This window comes from Loxodonta africana, chromosome 7, assembly GCF_030014295.1.
Source record: "Loxodonta africana isolate mLoxAfr1 chromosome 7, mLoxAfr1.hap2, whole genome shotgun sequence".
In the NCBI taxonomy this organism is placed as follows: Eukaryota; Metazoa; Chordata; class Mammalia; order Proboscidea; family Elephantidae; genus Loxodonta; species Loxodonta africana.
Window position 1 is genome coordinate 113,378,611 of NC_087348.1, and position 20,228 is coordinate 113,398,838.

Here is a 20,228-nt window from a genome sequence, read left to right on the forward strand (position 1 = left end):
TGTGAATACTATTTGTGCCTTTCGACTTGTCACCTAACTCTCTGAGCCTCAGTTTCCACCATAGTAAATTGAAGATAATCCTACCAGCCCTACAGAGTTTACAGGCTATTGGTGAAGACCAAAGGAGATATCAGACATGATAGTACTTTATGAACTGATACAGTAAACTATTCAGGTTTCTCTTTTCATACTGATTATAGCATATTTTTCCTTTTATTTTTAGACTTGCAACCTTTTTTCTGGAAAGAGGGCCCAAAAGGATAGGCAGTATTTACAAAAAGGCCGTTTACAGACAGTACACAGATGAGACCTATTCCACGGAGATCTCCAAACCCTCCTGGCTTGGATTCCTGGGCCCCATCTTGAGGGCTGAAGTGGATGATGTGATTGTCGTTCATTTAAAGAACTTTGCTTCCCGGTCTTACTCTTTGCATCCACATGGTGTTTTCTACGACAAGGATTCAGAAGGTAAATATCAGACCTATGTTGTTGGAGTCTTGTCTCTATTTTATAAGCAGGGTGACTGTCAGTTACAGTAAAAGGGATTCTAAGAGAACAATGATTGCAAAAGTTTACTTGTCTTCTCCTTGTCTCCTTCTCTTCCTGTCACCCTGTTTCTTGTACCCTTTTTCTTCTTTATCTTTCTGTTATTTTCTTCCCTCCTCCGTTCTCACTCTTCACAAAGGATAACACCAAAGACAGGCCAGTTTACCCTGAGATAGGCTCACCCACCACCACAGCTGTCACGATGACTGGTGATAAAAACCAGTTGATGTCCAGTTGACTCCGACTCGTGGCAGCCCCGTGTGTGAGAAAGACAAAATTAACAACAACAGCAACAAAAAATGCAAATTTTATACAATAAAAACTGTAAAATGTTGTTTAGAGAAATTAAAGAAGATTTAAATTCCATGCTCATGGATTGAAAGACTCAATACAGTCAAGGTGGTAGCTCATCTTTAAAATACGGCTGGAAAATTTCCCCCAATTGATTGATAATCTCAATGCAATCCCTATCAAAATCCCAGCAGGCTTTTTTTGTAGAAATTAACAAACTGATTCTAATATTTGTAAGGAAATACAAAAGTCCTAGGGTACCCATTTTTTTTTTCACTGAAGAACAAAGTTGGAAGACTTAATCTTTCTCAATTTCAAAGCTTACTATAAATCCACAATAATCAAGACAGTGTGGCATTGTTTCAAGGATAAGCATGTAGATCAATAGAACAGAATTGAGAGCCATGAAACAAACCCTTATGTTTTTGATCACTGATTTTTTAAAAAGGTGCCAAAACAATTCAGTGGGGGAAAGGATAGTTTTTTTTTTCCAACAATTTTATATCCACCTGCCAAAAATAATGAATTTAGATCCTTACTTCACATCATATACAAAACTTGATTCAAATGGATCATAGATGTAAATTTAAGAGTTAAAACTATAAATGTCCTAGAAAAAAAGAAGAGAAAACCTTGATGACTTCGGGTTAGGCAGAAATTTTTTAGATATCAAAAGCACATAAAAGAAAAAATTAATAAATCTGACTTCATCAAAATTAAAAACTTTTGCACTTGGAAAGACACTGCTAAGAAAATGAAAAGACAAAGCACTGACTGGGAGAAAATATTTGCAAATCTTACATCTGATAAAGGACTTTTATCTACTATTACTCTTTATTTTTATAGTGCTTTAAGTGAAAGTTTACAAATCAAGTCAGTCTCTCATACAAAAATTTATATACACCTTACTGTGTACTACCTGTTGCCCTTTCCCTAATGAGACAGCACACTCCTTCTCTCCACCCTCTATTCTCTGTGTCCATTCAGCCAGCTTCTGTCCCCCTTTGCCTTCTCATCTACCCTCCAGACAGGAGCTGCCCACATAGTCTCATGTGTCTACTTGAGCCAAGAAGCTCAATTCTCCCCAGTATCATTTTCTATCTTATAATCCAGTCAGAGTTGGATTTGGGAATGATTCCAGTCTTGGGCTAACAGAAGGTCTGGGCACCTTGACCTCTGGGGTCCTTCTAGTCTCAGTCAGACCATTAAGTCTGGTCTTTTCAGGAGAATTTGAGGTCTACATCCCACTGCTTTCCTGCTCCTTCAGGTATTCTTTGTTGTGTTCCCTGTCAGCGCAGTCATCGGTTGTAGGCGGGCACCATCCAGTTCTTCTGGTCTCAGGTTGATGTAGTCTCTCATTTGTGTGACCTTTTCTGTCCCTTGGGCTCATAATTACCTTGTGTCTTTGGTGTTCTTCATTCTCCTTTGCTCCAAGTGGGTTGAGACCAGTTGATGCATCTTAGATGGCCGCTTGCTAGCATCTAAGACCCCAGACGCCACTCTCCAAAGTGGGGTGCAGAATGTTTTCTTAATAGATTTTGTTATGCCATCTGACCTATATGTCCACTGAAACCATGGTCTCTAGACCTCCACCCCTGCTACTCTGGCCTTTCAAGCGTTCGGTTGTATTCAGGAAACTTCTTCACTTTTGATTCAGTCCAGTTGTGCTGAGCTCTCCTGTATTGCGTGTTGTCTTTCCCTGTACCTAAAATAGTCCTTGTCTACTATCTTATTAGTGAATACCCGTCTACCTCCCTCCCTCCCTCCCAATCCTTGTAACCATCAAATAATATTGTCTCCTACGTTTAAACTGTTTCTTGAGTTCTTATAATAGTCGTCTCATACAATATTGGTCCTTTTGCAACTAATTTCACTCAGCATAATGCCTTCCAGATTCCTCCATGTAATGAAAGGTTTCACAGATTCATCATTATTCTTTATTAATGCATAGTATTCCATTGTGTGAATATACCATAATTTGTTTATCCATTCATCCATTGATGGGCACTTTGGTTGCTTCCATCTTTTTGCTATTGTAAATAGTGCTGCAGTGAGCATGGGTGTGCATATATCTGTGTAAAAGTTCTTATTTCTCCAGGATGTATTTCAAGGAGTGGGATAGCTGGATTATATGATAGTTCTATTTCTAGCTTTTTAAGGAAGCGCTGAATCGATTTCCAAAGTGGTTGTACCATTTTACATTCCCACCAGCAGTGTAGAAGTGTTCCAGTCTCTCCACAACTTTTCCAACATTTATTATTTTGTGTTTTTTGGATTGATGCCAGCCTTGTTGTAGTGAGGTGGAATCTCATTGTAGTTTTGATTTGCATTTCTCTAATGGCTAATGATCGTGAGCATTTCCTCGTGTATCTGTTAGCTGCCTGAATGTCTTCTTTGGTGAAGTGTCTATTCATATCCGCTGCCCGCTTTTTAATTGGGTTTTTTGTCTTTTTGTTGTTGAGTTTTTGCAGTGTCAAGCAGGTTTTAGAGTTCACAGGCTGACCAGAAATGTCATAGCTAAAAACCTTTCCCCAGTCTATAGGTAATCTTTTTACTCTTTTGGTGAAGTCTTTGGATGAGCATAGGCGTTTCATTTTTAGGAGTTCGCAGTTATCTAGTTTCTCTTCTGGTGTTTGTGCACTGTTAGTAATGTTTCGTATACTGTTTATGCCATGTATTAGGGCTCCTAGCATTGTCCCTACTTTTTCTTCCATGATCTTTATCATTTTAGATTTTATATTTAGGTCTTTGATCCATTTTGAGTTTGTTTTTGTGAAGTATGGGTCTTGTTTCATTTTTTTGCAGATGAATATCCAGTTATGTTGGCACCATTTGTAAAAGAGACTGTCTTATCCCCATTTAACTGACTTTGAGACTTTCTCAAATATCAGCTGTTCACACGTGGATGGATTTATGTCTGGATTCCCAATTCTGTTCCATTGATCTAGGTATGTGTTGTTGAACCAGTACCAGGGTGTTTTGACTACTCTGGCAGTATATAGGCTCTACAATCAGGTAGTGTGATGCCTCCCATTTTGTTCTTTTTCAGTAATGCTTTACTTATCTGGGGCCTCTTTCCCTTCCGTATGAAGTTGGTGATTTGTTTCTGCATCTCATTAAAAAATGTCTTTGGAATTTGGATCGGAATTGCATTGCATCTATAGATTGCTTTTGGTAGAATAGACATTTTTACAATGCTGTTTTCCTGTCCATGAGCAAGGTGTGCTTTTCCACTTATGTAGGTCTCTTTTGGTTTCTTGCAGCAGTGTCTTGTGGTTTCCTTTGTATAGGTCTTTTATGCCTCTGGTTAGATTTATTTCTAAGTATTTTATCTTCTTGGGGGCTACTGTAAATGGTATTGATTTGGAGGTTTCCTCTTCAAGGTTCCCTTTGTTGGTGTAGAGGAATCTAACTGATTTTTGTATGTTTATCTTGTATCCTGATGCTCTGCTGAACTCTTCTATCAGTTTCAGTAGTATTCTTTAGGGTTTTCTGTGTATAAGATCATGTCATCTACAAATAGAGATGCTTTTACTTCTTTCTTATCAATCCGGATGCCCTTTATTTCTTTATCTAGCCTAATTGCCCTGGCTAGCACTCCAGCACAATGTTGAATAAGAGTGATGATAAAAGGCACCCTTGTCTGGTTCCCTATTTCAAAGGGAATGCTTTCAGACTCTCTCCATTTAGGATGATGTTGGCTGTTGGCTTTGTATAAATGCCCTTTATCATGTTGAGGAATTTTCCTTCTATTCCTATTTTGCTGAGAGTTTTTATCATGAATGGGTGTTGGACTTTGTCAAATGCCTTTTCTGCATCGATTGATAAGTTTTGGTATCAGGGTTGTGCTGGCTTCATAGAATGAGTTTGGGAGTATTCCATCCTTCTCTATGCTCTGAAATACCTTTAGTAGTAGTGGTGTTAACTCTTCTCTGAAAGGTTGGTAGAATTCTCCAATGAAGCCATCCGGGCCAGGGCTTTGTTTTTTTTGTTGGGAGCTTTTAATTACCTTTTCAATCTCTTGTTTTGTTGTGGGTTTATTTAGTTGTTCTACCTCTGTTTGTGTTACTTTGGGTAGGTAGTGTGTTTCTTGAAATTCGTCCATTTCTTCTAGGTTTTCATATTTGTTAGAGTACGATTTTTCACAGTAATCTGATATGATTCTTTTAATTTCCATTGGGTCTGTTGTGATATCACCCATCTCATTTCTTATTCAGGTTATTTGCTTCCTCTCTTGTTTTTGTTTTGTCAGTTTGGACAATGGTTTGTCAATTTTGTTAATTTTTTCAAAGAACCAGCTTCTGGTCTTGTTAACTCTTTCAATTGTTTTTCTGTTCTCTATTTCATTTAATTTCTGCTCTAATTTTTATTATTTGCTTTCTTCTGGTGCCTGAGGGTTTCTTTTGTTGCTCTCTTTCTATTTGTTCTAGTCATAGGAATAATTCTTTGATTTTGGCCTTTCTTCTTTTTGTATGTGTGCATTTATTGCTGTAAATTGACCTCTGAGCACTGCTTTAGCTGTGTCCCAAAGGTTCCGGTTGGATGTGTTTTTATTCTCATTGGATTCTATGAATTTCTTTATTCCATCCTTAATTTCTTCTATAACCCAGTCGTTTTTTGAGCAGGTTGTTGTTTGGTTTCCAAGTGTTTGATTTCTTTTCCCTGCTATTTTCTGTTATTGATTTCTACTTTTATTGCCTTATGGTCAGAGAAGATGCTTTGTAATATTTTGATGTTTTGGATTCTGTTAAGGCTTGCTTTATGACCTAATATGTGGACTATTTTAGGGAATGTTCCGTGTGCTTTGGAAAAGAAAGTGTACTTGACTGCTGTTGAGTGGAGTTTTATGTATACGTCTATGAGGTCAAGTTGGTTGATTGTGGCATTTAGATCTTCTGTGCCTTTATTAAGCTTCTTTCTGAATGTTCTGTCCTTCACCACGGTGGTGTGTTGAAGTCTCCTACTGTTGCTGTGGAGCTGTCTATCTCACTTTTCAATGCTATTTGAGTTTGTTTTATATATCTTGAAGTCATGTAATTGGGTATGTAAATATTAAATATGGTTATATCCTCCTCATATATTGTCCCTTTGATCATTATATAGTGTCCTTACTGATTCTTTGTGCTGGATTTACCTTTAAAGTCTATTTTGTCTGAAATTAATATCGCCACTCCTGCTCTTTTTTGATGGTTCTTTGGTTGATATGTTTTTTCACACCCTTTGAGTTTTAGCTTTTAAGTGTCTTTAAGTCTAAGGTGTGTTTCTTGTAGGCAGCATATAGACAGATCATGTTTTTTTTTTTTTTTTCCTTCTTTAATCCATTCTGCCATTCCTGTCTCTTTATTGGTGAATTTAGTCCATTTACATTCTGCATAATTACGGATAGGCATGAGTTTAGTGCTGTCATTTGAAGTCTTTTTTGTGTGTGTTGCTATCAGTGTCTTTTTTCCTCTTATTTTTTATGATGAGTATTTTATTTATTTATATTGTCTTTTCATCTTACTCGTTGTTATTGACTTTGTTTTTGCTGAGTCTTTATGTTTTTCTTGTATTTTATTTTGATGTGTAGGATTGTTAGTCTCCTTTGTGGTTACCTTAATACTTACCCCTATTTTTGTAAGTTTAAAACTAACTTTTATTTCTGTATATCGCCTTGATTTTCTCTCCCTACGAAAGATCTATGACTACATTTTTTCATCCCTCTTTATTGCTTTAATGTTGTCATCTTTTACATAATGACATCAGTGTTTCCCTGTTTTGAGCGTTTTTAAAATCTTGATTTATCTTTGTGATTTCCCTGTCTGGGTTGGTAGCTGGTTGCTCTGTCCTGTGTTCTAGTCTTGGGTTGATATCTGATATTACCGATTTTCTAACGAGAGGACTCCCTTTAGTGTTTCTTGTAGCTTTGGTTTGGTTTTTACAAATTCCCTAAATTTCTATTTTTCTGAAAGTGTCCTGATTTCACCATCATATTTGAGAGACAGTTTTGCTGGATATATGATTCTTGGCTGGCAATTTTTTTTCCTTCAGTGCTTTATATAAGTCATCTCATTGCCTTCTTGACTGCATGGTTTCTGCCGAGTCAAAACCAAAACCAAACCCCTTGCCGTTGAGTCGATTCCAACTCATAGTGACCCTTTAGCACCGAGTAGAACTGCCCCACAGGATTTCCAAGGAGCACCTGGTGCATTTGAACTGCTGACCTTTTGATTAGCAGCTGTAGCACTTAACCACTACGCCACCAGGGTTTCCTTCTGCCAAGTAGTCTGAGCTTATTCTTATTGACTCTTTTTTGTAAGTGACTTTTCGTTTATCCCTAGCTGCTCTTAAAGTTCTCTCTTTATCTTTGTTTTTGATAAGTTTGATTATAATATGTCTTGGTGACTTTCTTTTGAGATCTACCTTATGTGGGGTTTGATGAGCATCTTGGGTAGGTATCTACTCGTCTTTCACGATATCAGGGAAGTTTTTGCCAACAAATCTGCAACAATTCTCTCTGTATTTTCTGTTATCCCTCTCTGTTCTGGTACTCCAATCACTCGTAGGTTATTTCTCTTGATAGAGTCCCACATGATTCTCAGGGTTTCTTCATTTTTGTAAATTCTTTCATCTGATTTTTCTTCGAATATATTGGTACCAAGTGTTTTATCTTCAGTCTCACTAAGTCTGACTTCCATTTCCTCAGTTCTGCTCCTATGCTTTTCTATTGAATCGTCTAATTAATCTTCCAAATTTTCTGATTGCTGTCTCTCTATGGATTCTTGTAGCCTGTTAAATTTTTCATTATGTTCTTGAATAATCTATTTAATTTCTTCAGCTGCTTTATCCTTGTGTTCCTTGGCTTGTTCTATGTTTTGCCTCATCTCCTTCCTGATCCGTTGAAGAGTTCTGTATATTAATTTTTCATTTTCTACATCTGGTAATTCCAGGAAAACACCTTCATCTGGAAGATTCTTTGATTCTTTGTTTTGAGAGCTTGTTGAAGCGATCATGGTCTGCTTCTTTATGTGATTTGATATTGACTGTTGTGTCTGAGCCATCTATAAGTTATTGCATTAATTTATTTTATGTTTGCTTACTGTATCCTAGCTTCTTGCTTTGTTTTGTTTTGATATGCCCACATAGGCTGCTTGAGTGAGCTAGCTTGATTATTTTCACCTTGGAAGCTCTAATGTCCTGTCGCCAAATGGCTAGAGCTGTTACCAGGTGCAAGAGCCTAGGAGTCCATTCACTCTTCTTTTATGGATTCAACTCAGGTGGCCAGGTAGTTGGTCATTAAGTGTGTGGTACAGGCTCTGTCCTACGGTCTTAGAAGGGCAAGGGTGATTGGTGTGGGCACAGGTATCTGCAGCAGAGGGTCATGCTCTGAACAAGGCAGGGGGCTGACAACTGTCCCTTGAGTGTCTGCGAGGAAAGTGCATCCCTGTTCCCTAGAGCGCACAGGTGGGTGGTTTCTGTAGCCATACTGTGGGTGCCCAATGCTTTTGGTTGTAAGTATTGGGAGGTACCACTTATCCTTGGACCCTTGTCATGGGTGGCTAGGTAACATGGGTGGTGCCACCCATCCTCAGGCCCCTGATGTGGGTAGGTGAAGATCCTGTTTAATAGGCAAAGCGGTGTCAAACATCAAAAACCCACCTCTCCGCTGCACAGCTGCAACTGTTGATCCCAGATCTGAAGCACATACATCGTTGCGGTCTGCCAACAAGGGCCTATTTTCCTGAAATCATTGCACAAAGGTCCATGTAGGGGTGAGATGTATTCAAAGTCTGTGGATCATTTGTGCCTGGACAGGAGCCACTTCTGTCCTGAGCTCCCCAGCTTAGTCGAGCTAACAGATTATCTTTTCCCCCAGTTGATAATTTATTCATTTTCCAAGCCTGGGAGGATGGCTCAGGGCATGCAGCAGGACCTATCTCAGGCCCAGGGAAATCGACAACCACTGAAGTCAGCTTGGGGGCTGGGGGCGTGGTAAAATAAATGCAAGTACTTAGCTTTTGCCAAGAGCAGTGTTCTTCTCTGGTTCCAGACATGCAAGTAGGCTGTGCAGTTCACTGTCTGTCTCTGAGGAGACCACGTCCCAAATGCTACTGCCAGCCCCACTGTGATCGCTCCAGGGGATCATGCCTGAGGGGGCGCAAGTTCCCGCAGAGTCAGGTCCAGCAACTCCCTGCCACTTCTGAATCGTCTCTCCCTCTCCCTGCCACTCAGTCTGATTTCCTTTCTTTGCCTTTGATGTTCAGGGCTCCTATCTTGTCATATATATATATAATTGTTCCACTTGTTTTTTTGGGTCTTTGTTGTAAGAGGGATCACCGGAAGCATCTGACTACTCTGCCATCTTGGCCATTGTTCGGGACTTTTATCTATTATTATTCTTGCAGCTCAGTAATAAGACAACCCAATTTAAAAATTGGCAAAAGATTTGAATAGATATTTCAACAAAGAAAATATACAAATGACTAATAAGGTTATAAAAAGGTTCTCTACACCATTAGTCATCAGAGAAATGCAAATTCAAATTAAATTACACAAATTAAAACCACACAAGATATCACAACACACCCACTAGGATAACTATAATCAAAAAGGATGACTGTAATACCAAATTCTGATGAGCATATAGAGAAACTGGTATCTTCATACATTGCTGGTGGAAATGCAAAATTATACAGCCACTTGGGAAAATAGTTTGGCAGTTTTCTAAAAATTAAACAAAAAATTGTCATACAGTTTGTCAATTCTATTCCTATAATTATACTCAAGATAAATGAAAACATATGTACACACAAAGACATATATGTGAATGCTTATTGCAGCGTTATCCTTAATAGTCAAACAGTGAAAACAATCCAAATGTCTGTCAGCTGGTGAATGGACAAATGAAATGTGGTATATTCATACAATGGGATACTGTTTAGCAATAAAAAGGAACGAGCTACTGATATATGCTACAACATGGATGAACTTCAAAAACATTATGCTAAGTAAAATAAGCCATATGCAAAAGACCCTATATTGTATGATTCTGTTTATATCACATGTCCAGAAAAGACAAGTTTATAGAGACAGATAATAGATCAGTGGTTTTTTAGGGCTGAGAGTTTAAGCGAGGATTAACTGTAAACAGGCACAAGGGAACTTTTGGGAGCAGATGATAGAAATGTTCTAAAACTGGACTGTGCAATATAATCTCTATAAACTTAGTAAAAATTTTCTAATTGTACAGTTAAAATTGGCGAATTTTATAGTGTGTAAATTGTATCACAGTAAAGCAGTTAAAAAAAAAAGAAAAAACATGATTAAAAGACCAAATCCGTATCAGTATATGGAAGAGACTCCATCATACCTAGTTCCTGGGAGCCCCAGGCAGCATTAAAGAGTTTTGGAATTCAAGTATTTATTGCATGGACAGTGTACAGGCAACAGATAGACATACACTTTCCCAAATATGTCAAGGGTATAACACGTCAGGAGTATAAACACCATGCTTGGGTCAGGCACACTTTAAGAACTAATGTGAGCCTGGTTGACCCCAGCCGTGGTGTTTTCAGTCACCTCATATGCATGCTAAAGCTGGACAATGAATAAGGAAGACCAAAGAAGAATTGGCATCTTTGATTTATGGTGTTGGTGAAGAATATCAGATATACCATGGACTGCCAGAAGAATGAAGAAATCTGTCTCGGACGAAGTACAGTCAGAATGCTCATTGGAAGAGAAGATGGTGAGACTGCCTCTGAGGTACTTCGGACATGTTATCAGGAGGGACCAGTCCCCGGAAAAGGACATCATGCTTTGTAAAGTAGAAAACTGCTGCCGTTGAGTCGATTCCAACTCATAGTGACCCTATGGGATAGAGTAGAATTGCCCCATAGGGTTCCCAAGGAGTGCCTGGTGGATTCAAACTGCCAACCTTTTGGTTGGCAGCTATAGCTCTTAACTACTACATGTCTCCAGGGCTTCCAGTATAGGGTCATTGAAAAAGAGGAAGACACTCAATGAGTTAGACTGGCACAGTGACTCCAACAGTGGGCTCAAGCATAACAACAATTGTTAGGATGGCGCAGGACCAGGCAATGTTTCATTCTGATGTACATAGGGTCGCTATGAGTCGGAACCAACTCGATGGCACCTAACAACAGTAACAATTACAACACAAGAATAAACATACCATTAAGCATGATGTTAGCTGTGAGATTTTCTTAGATACTATATTAGATTGAGGGAAAAAAAAAATTTTTTTTTTTTGAAGATTCGTTTTATTCCTAATTTGTTGAGAGTTTTTAACTTAATAGGTCCTGAATTTTGTTAAGTGCTTTTCTGCATTTATTGAGATGATCATGTAGTTTTTGTCCTTTATTCTATTAATATGGCATATTACATTAATTGATTTTTATATGTTAAACCAACCTTGCGATCATGAGGTAAATCTCATTTGATACTGGTATATAATTAAAATATATATATATTGCTGTATTGTTTGCTAGTATTTTGTTAAGAATTTTTTGTGTCTATGTTCTTGAGGAATACTGATTTTTAGTTTTTTTGTGATGTTTTTGTCTGGTAATGCTTGCATCATGGAATGAATTAAGAAGTATTCCCTCCTCTATTTTCTGAAAGATTTTGTAAAGGATTGTCATTATTTCTTCTTTTAATGTTTGATAGGATATGTGAATGAAACCATCTGGGTCTCGGTTTTTCTTTAAGGGAGGGTTTTAAATTACTAATTCAATTTCTTTACTTATTATAGGTCTATTTCAATTTAATTATTTTTTTAGCCAGTTTTTAAAATTTGTGTCTTTCTAGGAATTTGTCAGTTTCGTCTAAGTTGTCTACTATTGTGGCATAAAATTCTTGTAATTTTCCCTTAAGATTCTTTTCATTTTTATAACATCAATAGTGAAGTCCCCTCTTTCAATTCTGATTTTGGTAACTTGTGCCCTCTCTCTTGGTCAGCCTAGATAAAGGTTTCTCAATTGTATTGATCTTTGCAAAGAACCAGTTTCTGGTTTCATCTATTTTGTATCATTTTTCTATTTTGTATTTCATTGATTTCTGCTCTAATCATCATTTGTTCTTTCTATTTTCTTTGGGTTTGTTTTCCTCTTCTTTTTCTAGTTTCTTAAAGTGGAAGCTTAGGTTATCGATATGAGATTTTCATCTATTCTGACATAGGTGTTTAAAATTTTAAATTTTCCTTTAAGCACTACTTTAGCTGCATCCTATCATTTTTTGATATGTTGTATCTTCATTTTTATTCAGTAAAAAATATTTTGCAACTTCCTTTGTGATTTCATGGGTTATTTAGATATGTATTGTTTTATTTCCAAATATTTGGAGGCTTCCCAGAGTTCTTTGTGTTGCTGGTTTCTAATTTAATTCCATTGTGACTAGAGAATATGCTTTGTATAATATCAGTCCTTTTAAATTTATTGAGTTTTTTATGCCTAATATATAGTCTGTCCTGGAGAATGTTCCATGTGGTCTTGTAAAAAAGGTACATTCTGCAGTCATTGGGTGGAATATTGTATGCTGTATTTTTGTGCAAATAACGCACACCTTCTACGTTTGTTTGCCAACAAGTTGTTGCAAAAAAAATTAGCATAGTGTGCTTACAAGGGTGAGGTTGGCAAACAAACATAGACATTGTGAGTTGTTTGCATAAAAACGCAGTAGATGTCTATTAGGTCGAGTTGGCAGATAGCATTGCTCAGGTTTTCCATATCCTTGCTGATTTTCTGCCTAATTCTTCTATCAGTTATTGAGAGTGGGGTATTGAACTCTCCAACTATTATTGTGGAATTATCCCTTTCTCCTTTCTCTTATGTCAGTTTTTAGTACATATATTTTCTGGATATACATTTATAATTGTTATATCTTCCTGATACATTAACCCTTTTCGCGTTGTCAAACATCCACCTTTGTCTCGTATTAAAAATCTATTTTGTCTCTTATTGATACAGCTATTAATATAGCTCCAACTCTCTTATGGCTACCATTTGCATTCTTCTACTTTTAACCTATTTGTGTGTCTCTGAATCTAAGTTATAGATAGCATATTGTTGGGTTTTGTTTTTTGATCCAGATTTACAATCTCTGCATTTTGATTAGGGTGTATAGACCATTCACATTTAATGTAATTATTGATATGGCTTGATTTGCATTTGTCATTTTTCTATTTGCTTTCTATATATTTTCTTCCATTTTTATTCCTCTGGTCCTACTTTACTGTCTTTTTCATTAAAAATGTTTTTTAGTGTACTATTTTAATTCTACTGTTGATTTTTTAAAACTATGTCTTTTTGAGTTGTGTTATTCATTGGCCTAGGATTGTAATATGTGTATTCACTCATCACAATATAGTTTATATTTTTACTAACTTAATTCTGGTAAAATATAAAAATTTTGCTCCAATAGAACTCCATTCTCTTTCCCTCCTTTGTGCTATTACTGTCATATGTATTGCATCTATCTATCTCCAACAACATGATGTTATACTCAGTTATGACTTTTAAAGAAGTTAAGAGAACAAAAGAAAAATACATTCATACAACCTTTTATATTAGCTCACATATTTCCCTTTTTTGTGATTTTTATTTCTTCCCGTGAATTCAAATTACTCTCTGGTATCATTTCCTTTAGGGTTTCTTTTTCCAAAAAAATTATTCATTTTGTTGTTGTTGAGAATATACAGAGCAAAGCGTATACCAATTCGAATTTCTACATGTACAATTTAGTGACACTGATTACATTCTTCAAGTTGTATAACCATTCTCGCCCTCTTTTTCTGGGTTGCTACTTCCCCATTAATATAAACTCACTGTCCCCTAAGCTTCCTATCTAATCATTCAAGTTGCTGTTGTCAGTTTGATCCCATATAGATAGCTTTTGAAAGAGCACAATGCTCAATGGGGACACTCTTTACTAGCTCAGCTAAACTACTGTTTGGTTTTAAGACTTCAGGGGATATTTTTGTTTTAAGGTTTCAAGATTATCTCAGGGCAATAGTTTCAGGCGTTCATCGAGAGTCCATTGCTCCAGAAAGTCTACAGTCCATGAGGATTTTAAATTCTGTTCTGAATTTTCACCCTTTTGATCAGGATTCTTTTGTAGAATCTTTGATCAAAATATTCAGTTATGGTAGCTAGGATTCCATTTAAGGCAAAGTCTGGTAGCAAAAAGTTCTCTCAGTCTTTATCTAGAATGTCTATATTTTGCCTTCATTTTTGAGGGACATTTTACTGGTATATAGCATTCTTGGTTGACTTTTTTTTTCCTTCCCAGCACTTTGAGCATGTCATCTTACTGTCTTCTCACTTCCAATGTTTAAAATGAGAAGTTAACTGTTAATCATGTTGATACATCCCTGTATACGATAAGTAATTTCTCTCTTTCTGGTTTCAATATTTTCTCTTTGTCTTTCTCTTTCAACAGTCATGGAAAGTCTATATTTGGTTCTTTTTGTACTTATCTTATTTGTGGTTCATTAAGCTTTCTTCGATGTGTAGATTTTTATTTTTTATCAAATTTGGAAAGTTTTCAGCCATTATTTCTTCAAAAGTTTTCTCTCTTCTCCTTTTGTGGACTTCTATTATGGCACTGGGTTTTTTATTACACGTACGTTAGTACACTTGATATTGTCTCATATGTCCCTGAAGTTGTTTATTTTCTTCAACCTTTTTTTTTTTTCCTCTCTTCTTCAGATAGGACAAATTATATTAATCTGTCTTCAAGCTCAGTCATTCTTTCTTCAGATCTTGAAGTTTTGTTGAGTCCATCTAGTGAATACTTTGTTTCATTTATTGTACTTTTCAATGTCAAAACTTCAATTTTTTAAATAATTTCTGTATCCTTATTGAGATTCTCTATTTGTTGAATTATGTTGTCCTACTCTTTATTTCTTTCAGCATAGCTGAAATGTGCTCTCCAGAGTCATTTCTATCACCAAGACCATATTTTCCAACTACCAACCCTACTTCTTTGTTTCCAACTTTATCATTACAATCACCAGTAATTATCAATGCAACTGAATTGCATATTTCATCAATTTCAGACTTCAGAAGTTGGAAAAAAAATTTAATTTCCTCATCTTTGGCATTAGTGGTTGATGCATAAATTTGAATAATAGTCATGGTAACTGATCTTCCTTATAGGTGTCTGGGAATTATCCTATTGCTGAAAGTATTGTACTTTAGAATAGATCTTGAAATGTTCTTTTTGATGATGAATGTGACACTATTCCTTTTCAATTTGTCATTCCTGGCATAGTAGACCATGTGGTTTTCTGATTCAAAATGGCCAATGCCAACCCATTTCCACTCACTAATGCCTAAGATATTGATCTGTATGCATTCTGCTTCATTTTGGACAACTTCCATTATTTTAGTTTCATACTTCGTACATTCCATGTTCTGATTATTAATGGATGTTTGTAGCTGCTTCTTCTCGTTTTGAGTTGTACCACATCAGCAAAGGAAGGTCCCAAAAGCTTAACTCCATCCATGTCATTAAAGTTGACTCTACTTTGAAGAGGCAGTTTTTCCCCAGTCGTATTTTGAGTGCCTTCCACCCTGAGGGGCTTATCTTCCAGAACTATATCAGACAATGTTCCGCTGCTATTCATAAGGTTTTCATTGGCCAATATTTTTTTTCTTCTTCTTCCTAGTCTGTCTTAGTCTGGAAGCTCCACTGAAACCTGTCTATCATGAGTGACCCTGCTGATATTTGAAATACCGGTGGCATGGCTTCCAGCAACACGCAAGCCACCACAGTACGACAAACTGACAGACACGTGGTGGAGCTCTTAATACATTATCTCATTTAATGATAAAATGAGTTGATGCTTTCTTGATCACCATGTAAAATGTAATTAAGACTATTTTAAAAATAAAATTTACTAGGTTTTTCCAATATACAAAAATATAAAGAAGGGAGAAATGTCCACAGTCTGATTCTAAAATTAGTTCAATATAAAAAAATAAGGAAAAAAAGTAGTATTAAAGCTAGTTAGAAGTTCCTATGAGTACAGGAAGGCATAAAAAGAAAAATAAAAGCTCCTTTGACTTGTCTGTCACATCATACGTAATCATCTTTAACAATTTCTTGTAAATTTTTCTCAGAAATTTTTCTATATGTATGTTAGCATTTGTGTGTATATCTTTGTTAATTTATACAAAAAGGGTTGTACTATAATGCTATTATGCACTTTCTTTTATTTAAAAAAAAATTTTTTTATTAACTTCTTACTTTATTTTGCGTATTTTCTTATATTATTGTATACTTTTAAATGGTTGTATGGTATTTCATTGTATGAATGTGTCTGTTCAGTATTGATGGTTACTTAGGTTGCTTTTAGTTTTGAGTTACTACCAGCAATGCTAAAATGGACATTCAAGTTCATGTATTTTGACAAACATTTTTGGGTGTATTTCTAGAGTGAATTTTTAAATGTGAAATTGCTGGTTATATTCAAATAAATTGTTTCAGATAGGAATTACCAAATTATTTTTCAGAAAATTGCTTATTTTATACTTCTACCATTTGTTTGTGAGCCAGCAGCCTGTTTCTGCCATGACCTTACCAACCTTTGGTATTCTCAAACTTTAATATTGTGCTGTTTTGATAGGTGAAAATGGCATGATTTTTTTTTAACTGATAATTTTTTTAATTGTACTTTAGTTGAAGGTTTACAGAACAAACTATCTTCTCATTAAACAGTTGGCACACGTATTGTTTTATGATGTTGCTTACCAAGCCCATGACATGCCAACACTCTCCCTTCTCGACCTTGGGTTCCCAATCACCAGCTTTCCTGTTCCCTCCTGCCTTCTCGTCCTTGCCCCTGGGCTGGTGTGCCCATTTAGTCTTTGTTTTGTTTTATGGGCCTGTCTAATCTTTGGCTGAAGTGTGAACCTCAGGAGTGACATCATTACTGAGCTATAAGGGTGTCCAAGGGCGATACTCTTGGGGTTTCTCCACTCTCTTGTCAGACCAGTAAGTCTTTTTTTTGTGTGTGTGTGTGAGTTAGAATTTTGTTCTACATTTTTCTCCAGGTCTGTCCAGGACCCTCTATTGTTATCCCTGTCAGAGCAGTAGTTGGTGGTTGCTGGGCACCATCTAGTTGTGCTGGACTCAGCCTGGCGGATGCTGAGGTAGTTTTGGTCCATTAGCCCTTTGGACTAATCTTATCGCCTGTGTCTTTGGTTTTCCTCATCCTGCCTTGCTCCAGACAAGGTGAGACCAGTGGAGTATCTTAGATGGCTGCTTATAAGCTGTTTTTTTTTTTTTCTTTTTTAATTGTACTTTAAGCAAAAGTTAACAGTTCCAGATATTTTCTCATACAAAAATGTATACACACATTGTTATGTGACCTTAGTTGCCCTCACTATAATGTAACAGCACACCCCTCCTTTCCACTCTGGATTTCCCGTGTCCATTCAACCAGCTCCTGTCCCTTTTCGTCTTCTCATCTTGCCTCCGGATAGCTGCTGCTCATTTAGTCTCATGTATCTACTTGAGCTAAGAAGCACTCTCTTCACAAATATCATTTTATGTAGTACAGTCCTGTCTAAACTTTTGCTAAAGAGCTGGCTTCGGGAATGGTTTCAGTTTTGGCCAAAAGAGAGTCTGGGGGCCATGTCTTCCAGGGTCCCTCCAGTCTCAGTCAGACCATTAAGTCTGATCTTTTTACTAGAATTTGAGGTCTGCATCCCACTTTTCTCCAGCTCCATCAGGAACTCTCTGTTTTGTTCCCTGTCAGGGCGGTCATTGGTGGTAGCGGACACCATCTAGTTCTTCTGGTTTCAGGCAGATGGAGTTTCTGGTTTTTGTGGCCCTTTTGTTTCTTGGGCTCATATTTACCTTGTGTCTTTTGTGTTTTTCATTATCCTTTGCTCCAGGTGGGTTGGGACCAATTGATGCAACCTAGATGGCCGCTCACTGGCTTTTAAGACCCTAGACACCACTCACCAAAGTGGGATGCAGAACATTTTCTTAATAAATTTTGTTATGCCAATTGACCTAGCTGCCCCCTGAAACCATGGGGACCCCTGCTACTCTGTCCCTTGAAGTGTTTGATTGTATTCAGAAAACTTCTTAGCTTTTGGTTTAGTCCAGTTGTGCTGACTTCCCCTGTATCGTGTGTTGTCCGTCCCTTCACCTAACTACTACTATCTAGTTAGTGAATACCTCTTTCCCACCCTCCCCACCCTCATAACCATCAAAGAATGTTTTCTTCTGTGTTTAAGCCTTTTCTTGAGTTCTTATAATATTGGTCTCATACAATATTTGTCCTTTTGCGGCTGACAATTTCACTCAGCATAATGCCTTCCAGATTCATCCATGTTATGAGATGTTTTGCAGATTCATTGTTGTTCTTTATCGTTGTGCAGTATTCCATTGTGTGAATATACCATAATTTATTTAACCATTTATCCATTGATGGGCACCTAGGTAGTTTCCATCTTTTTGCTATTGTGAACAGTGATGTAATAAACATGGGTGTGCATATATATAATCGTGTGAAGGTTCCTATTTCTCTAGGATATATTCCAAGGAGTGGGGTTGCTGGATCTTATGGTATTCTATTTCTAGCTTTTTAAGGAAGTGGCCGAATCGATTTCCAAAGTGGTTGTACAATTTTACATTCCCACCAGCAGTGTATAAGTGTTCTGGTCTCTCCAAAACCTCTCCAACATTTATTATTTTGTGTTTTTTGGGTTAATGCTAGCCTTGTTGGGGTGAGATGGTATTTCAATGTAGTTTTAATTTGCATTTTTCTAATGGCTAATGATCGTGAGCATTTCCTCAAGTGTCTGTTAGCCACCTGAGTGCCTTCTTTGGTGAAGTGTCTATTCATATCCTTTGGCCATTTTTTAATTGGGTTACTTGTTTTTTTGTTGTTGAGTTTTGGAAGTATCTTGTAGATTTTAGAGATTAGACACTGATCAGGTTTGTTGCAGCCAAAAATTTTTTCCCAGCCCGTAGGTTGTCTTTTTACTCTTCTGGTGAAGCCTTTTGATAAGTATAAGTGATTTTTAGGAGCTCCCAGTTATCTAGTTCTTCTGCTGGTGTTTGTGCATTGTTAGTAGTGTTTTGTATACTGTTTATGCCATGTATTAGGGCCCCTAGCATTGTCCCTATTTTTTCTTCCATGATCTTTATCATTTTAGATTTTAAATTTAGGTTTCGGATCCGTTTTGAGTTAGTTTTTGTGCAAGCTGTAAGGTATGGGTCTTGTTTCATTTTTTGCAGATGGATATTCAGTTATGCTAGCAACATTTGTTAAAGAGACTGTCTTTTCCTCAATTAACAGATTTGGGGCATTTGTCAAATATCAGCTGCTCATAGGTGGATGAATTTCCGCCTGGATTCTCAATTCTGTTCCGTTGTTCTATATGTCTGTTGTTGTACCAGTGTCAGGCTATTTTGTCTACTCTGGTGGTATAATAGGTTCTGAAACCAGGTAGTGTGAGGCCTCCCACTTTGTTCTTCTTTTTCAGTAATGCTTTACTTATCCGGGGCCTCTTTCCCCTCCATATGAAGTTGGTGATTTGTTTCTCCATCTCATTAAAAAAGTCTTTGGAATTTGGATCAGAATTGCGTTATATCTATAGATCGCTTTTGGTAGAATAGACATTTTTACAATGTTAAGTCTTTCTATCCATGAGCAAGGTATATTTTTCCACTTGTGTAGGTCTCTTTTAGTTTCTTGCAATGATGTCTTGTAGTTTTCTTTGTATAGATCTTTTGCGTGTCTGGTTACATATATTCCTAAGTATTATATCTTCTTGGGAGCTATTGTAAATTGTATTGATTTGGTGATTTCCTTTTAGACGTTCTCTTTGTTGGTGTAGAGGACTCCAACTGGTTTTTGTGTGTTTATCTTTTATCCTGATACTTTGCTGAACTCTTTTATTAGTTCCAGTAGTTTTCTTGTGGATTCTTTGGGGCTTTCTGTGTATAACATCATATCATCTACAAATAGAGATACTTTTACTTCTTCCTTATCAATTTGGATACCCTTTATTTATTTTTTTTCTAGCCTAATTTCTCTGGCTAGGACACCTAGCACAATGTTGAATAAGAGTGGTGATAAAGGGCATTATTGTATGGTTCTTGTTCTCAAGGGGAATGCTTTCAGACTCTCTCCATTTAGGATGATTTTGGCCCTTCGCTTTGCATAAATGCCCTTTATTATGTTGAGGAATGTTCCTTCTTTTCCTATTTTGCTGAGTTTTTATCATGAATGCGTGTTGGACTTTGTCAAATGCCTTTTCTGCATCAATTGATAAGATCATGTGGTTCTTGTCTTTTGTTTTATTTATGCGATAGATTAAATTGATTGTTTTTTTGATGTTGAACCATCCCTGCATACCTGGTATGAGTCC

At 36.8% G+C, this 20,228-nt stretch overlaps 1 protein-coding gene across 1 annotated transcript in view; it reads left to right on the forward strand.

Annotated features, from left to right (window-relative positions):
• HEPHL1 (hephaestin like 1) overlaps positions 1-20,228 on the forward strand; it is a 109,657-nt gene that overhangs the window by 17,084 nt on the left and 72,345 nt on the right. Inside the window, exon 2 of the mRNA XM_064288828.1 lies at positions 224-468. Within this exon, the coding sequence (XP_064144898.1) occupies positions 224-468 (245 nt within the window). The remainder of the gene's footprint in view (positions 1-223; positions 469-20,228) is intronic.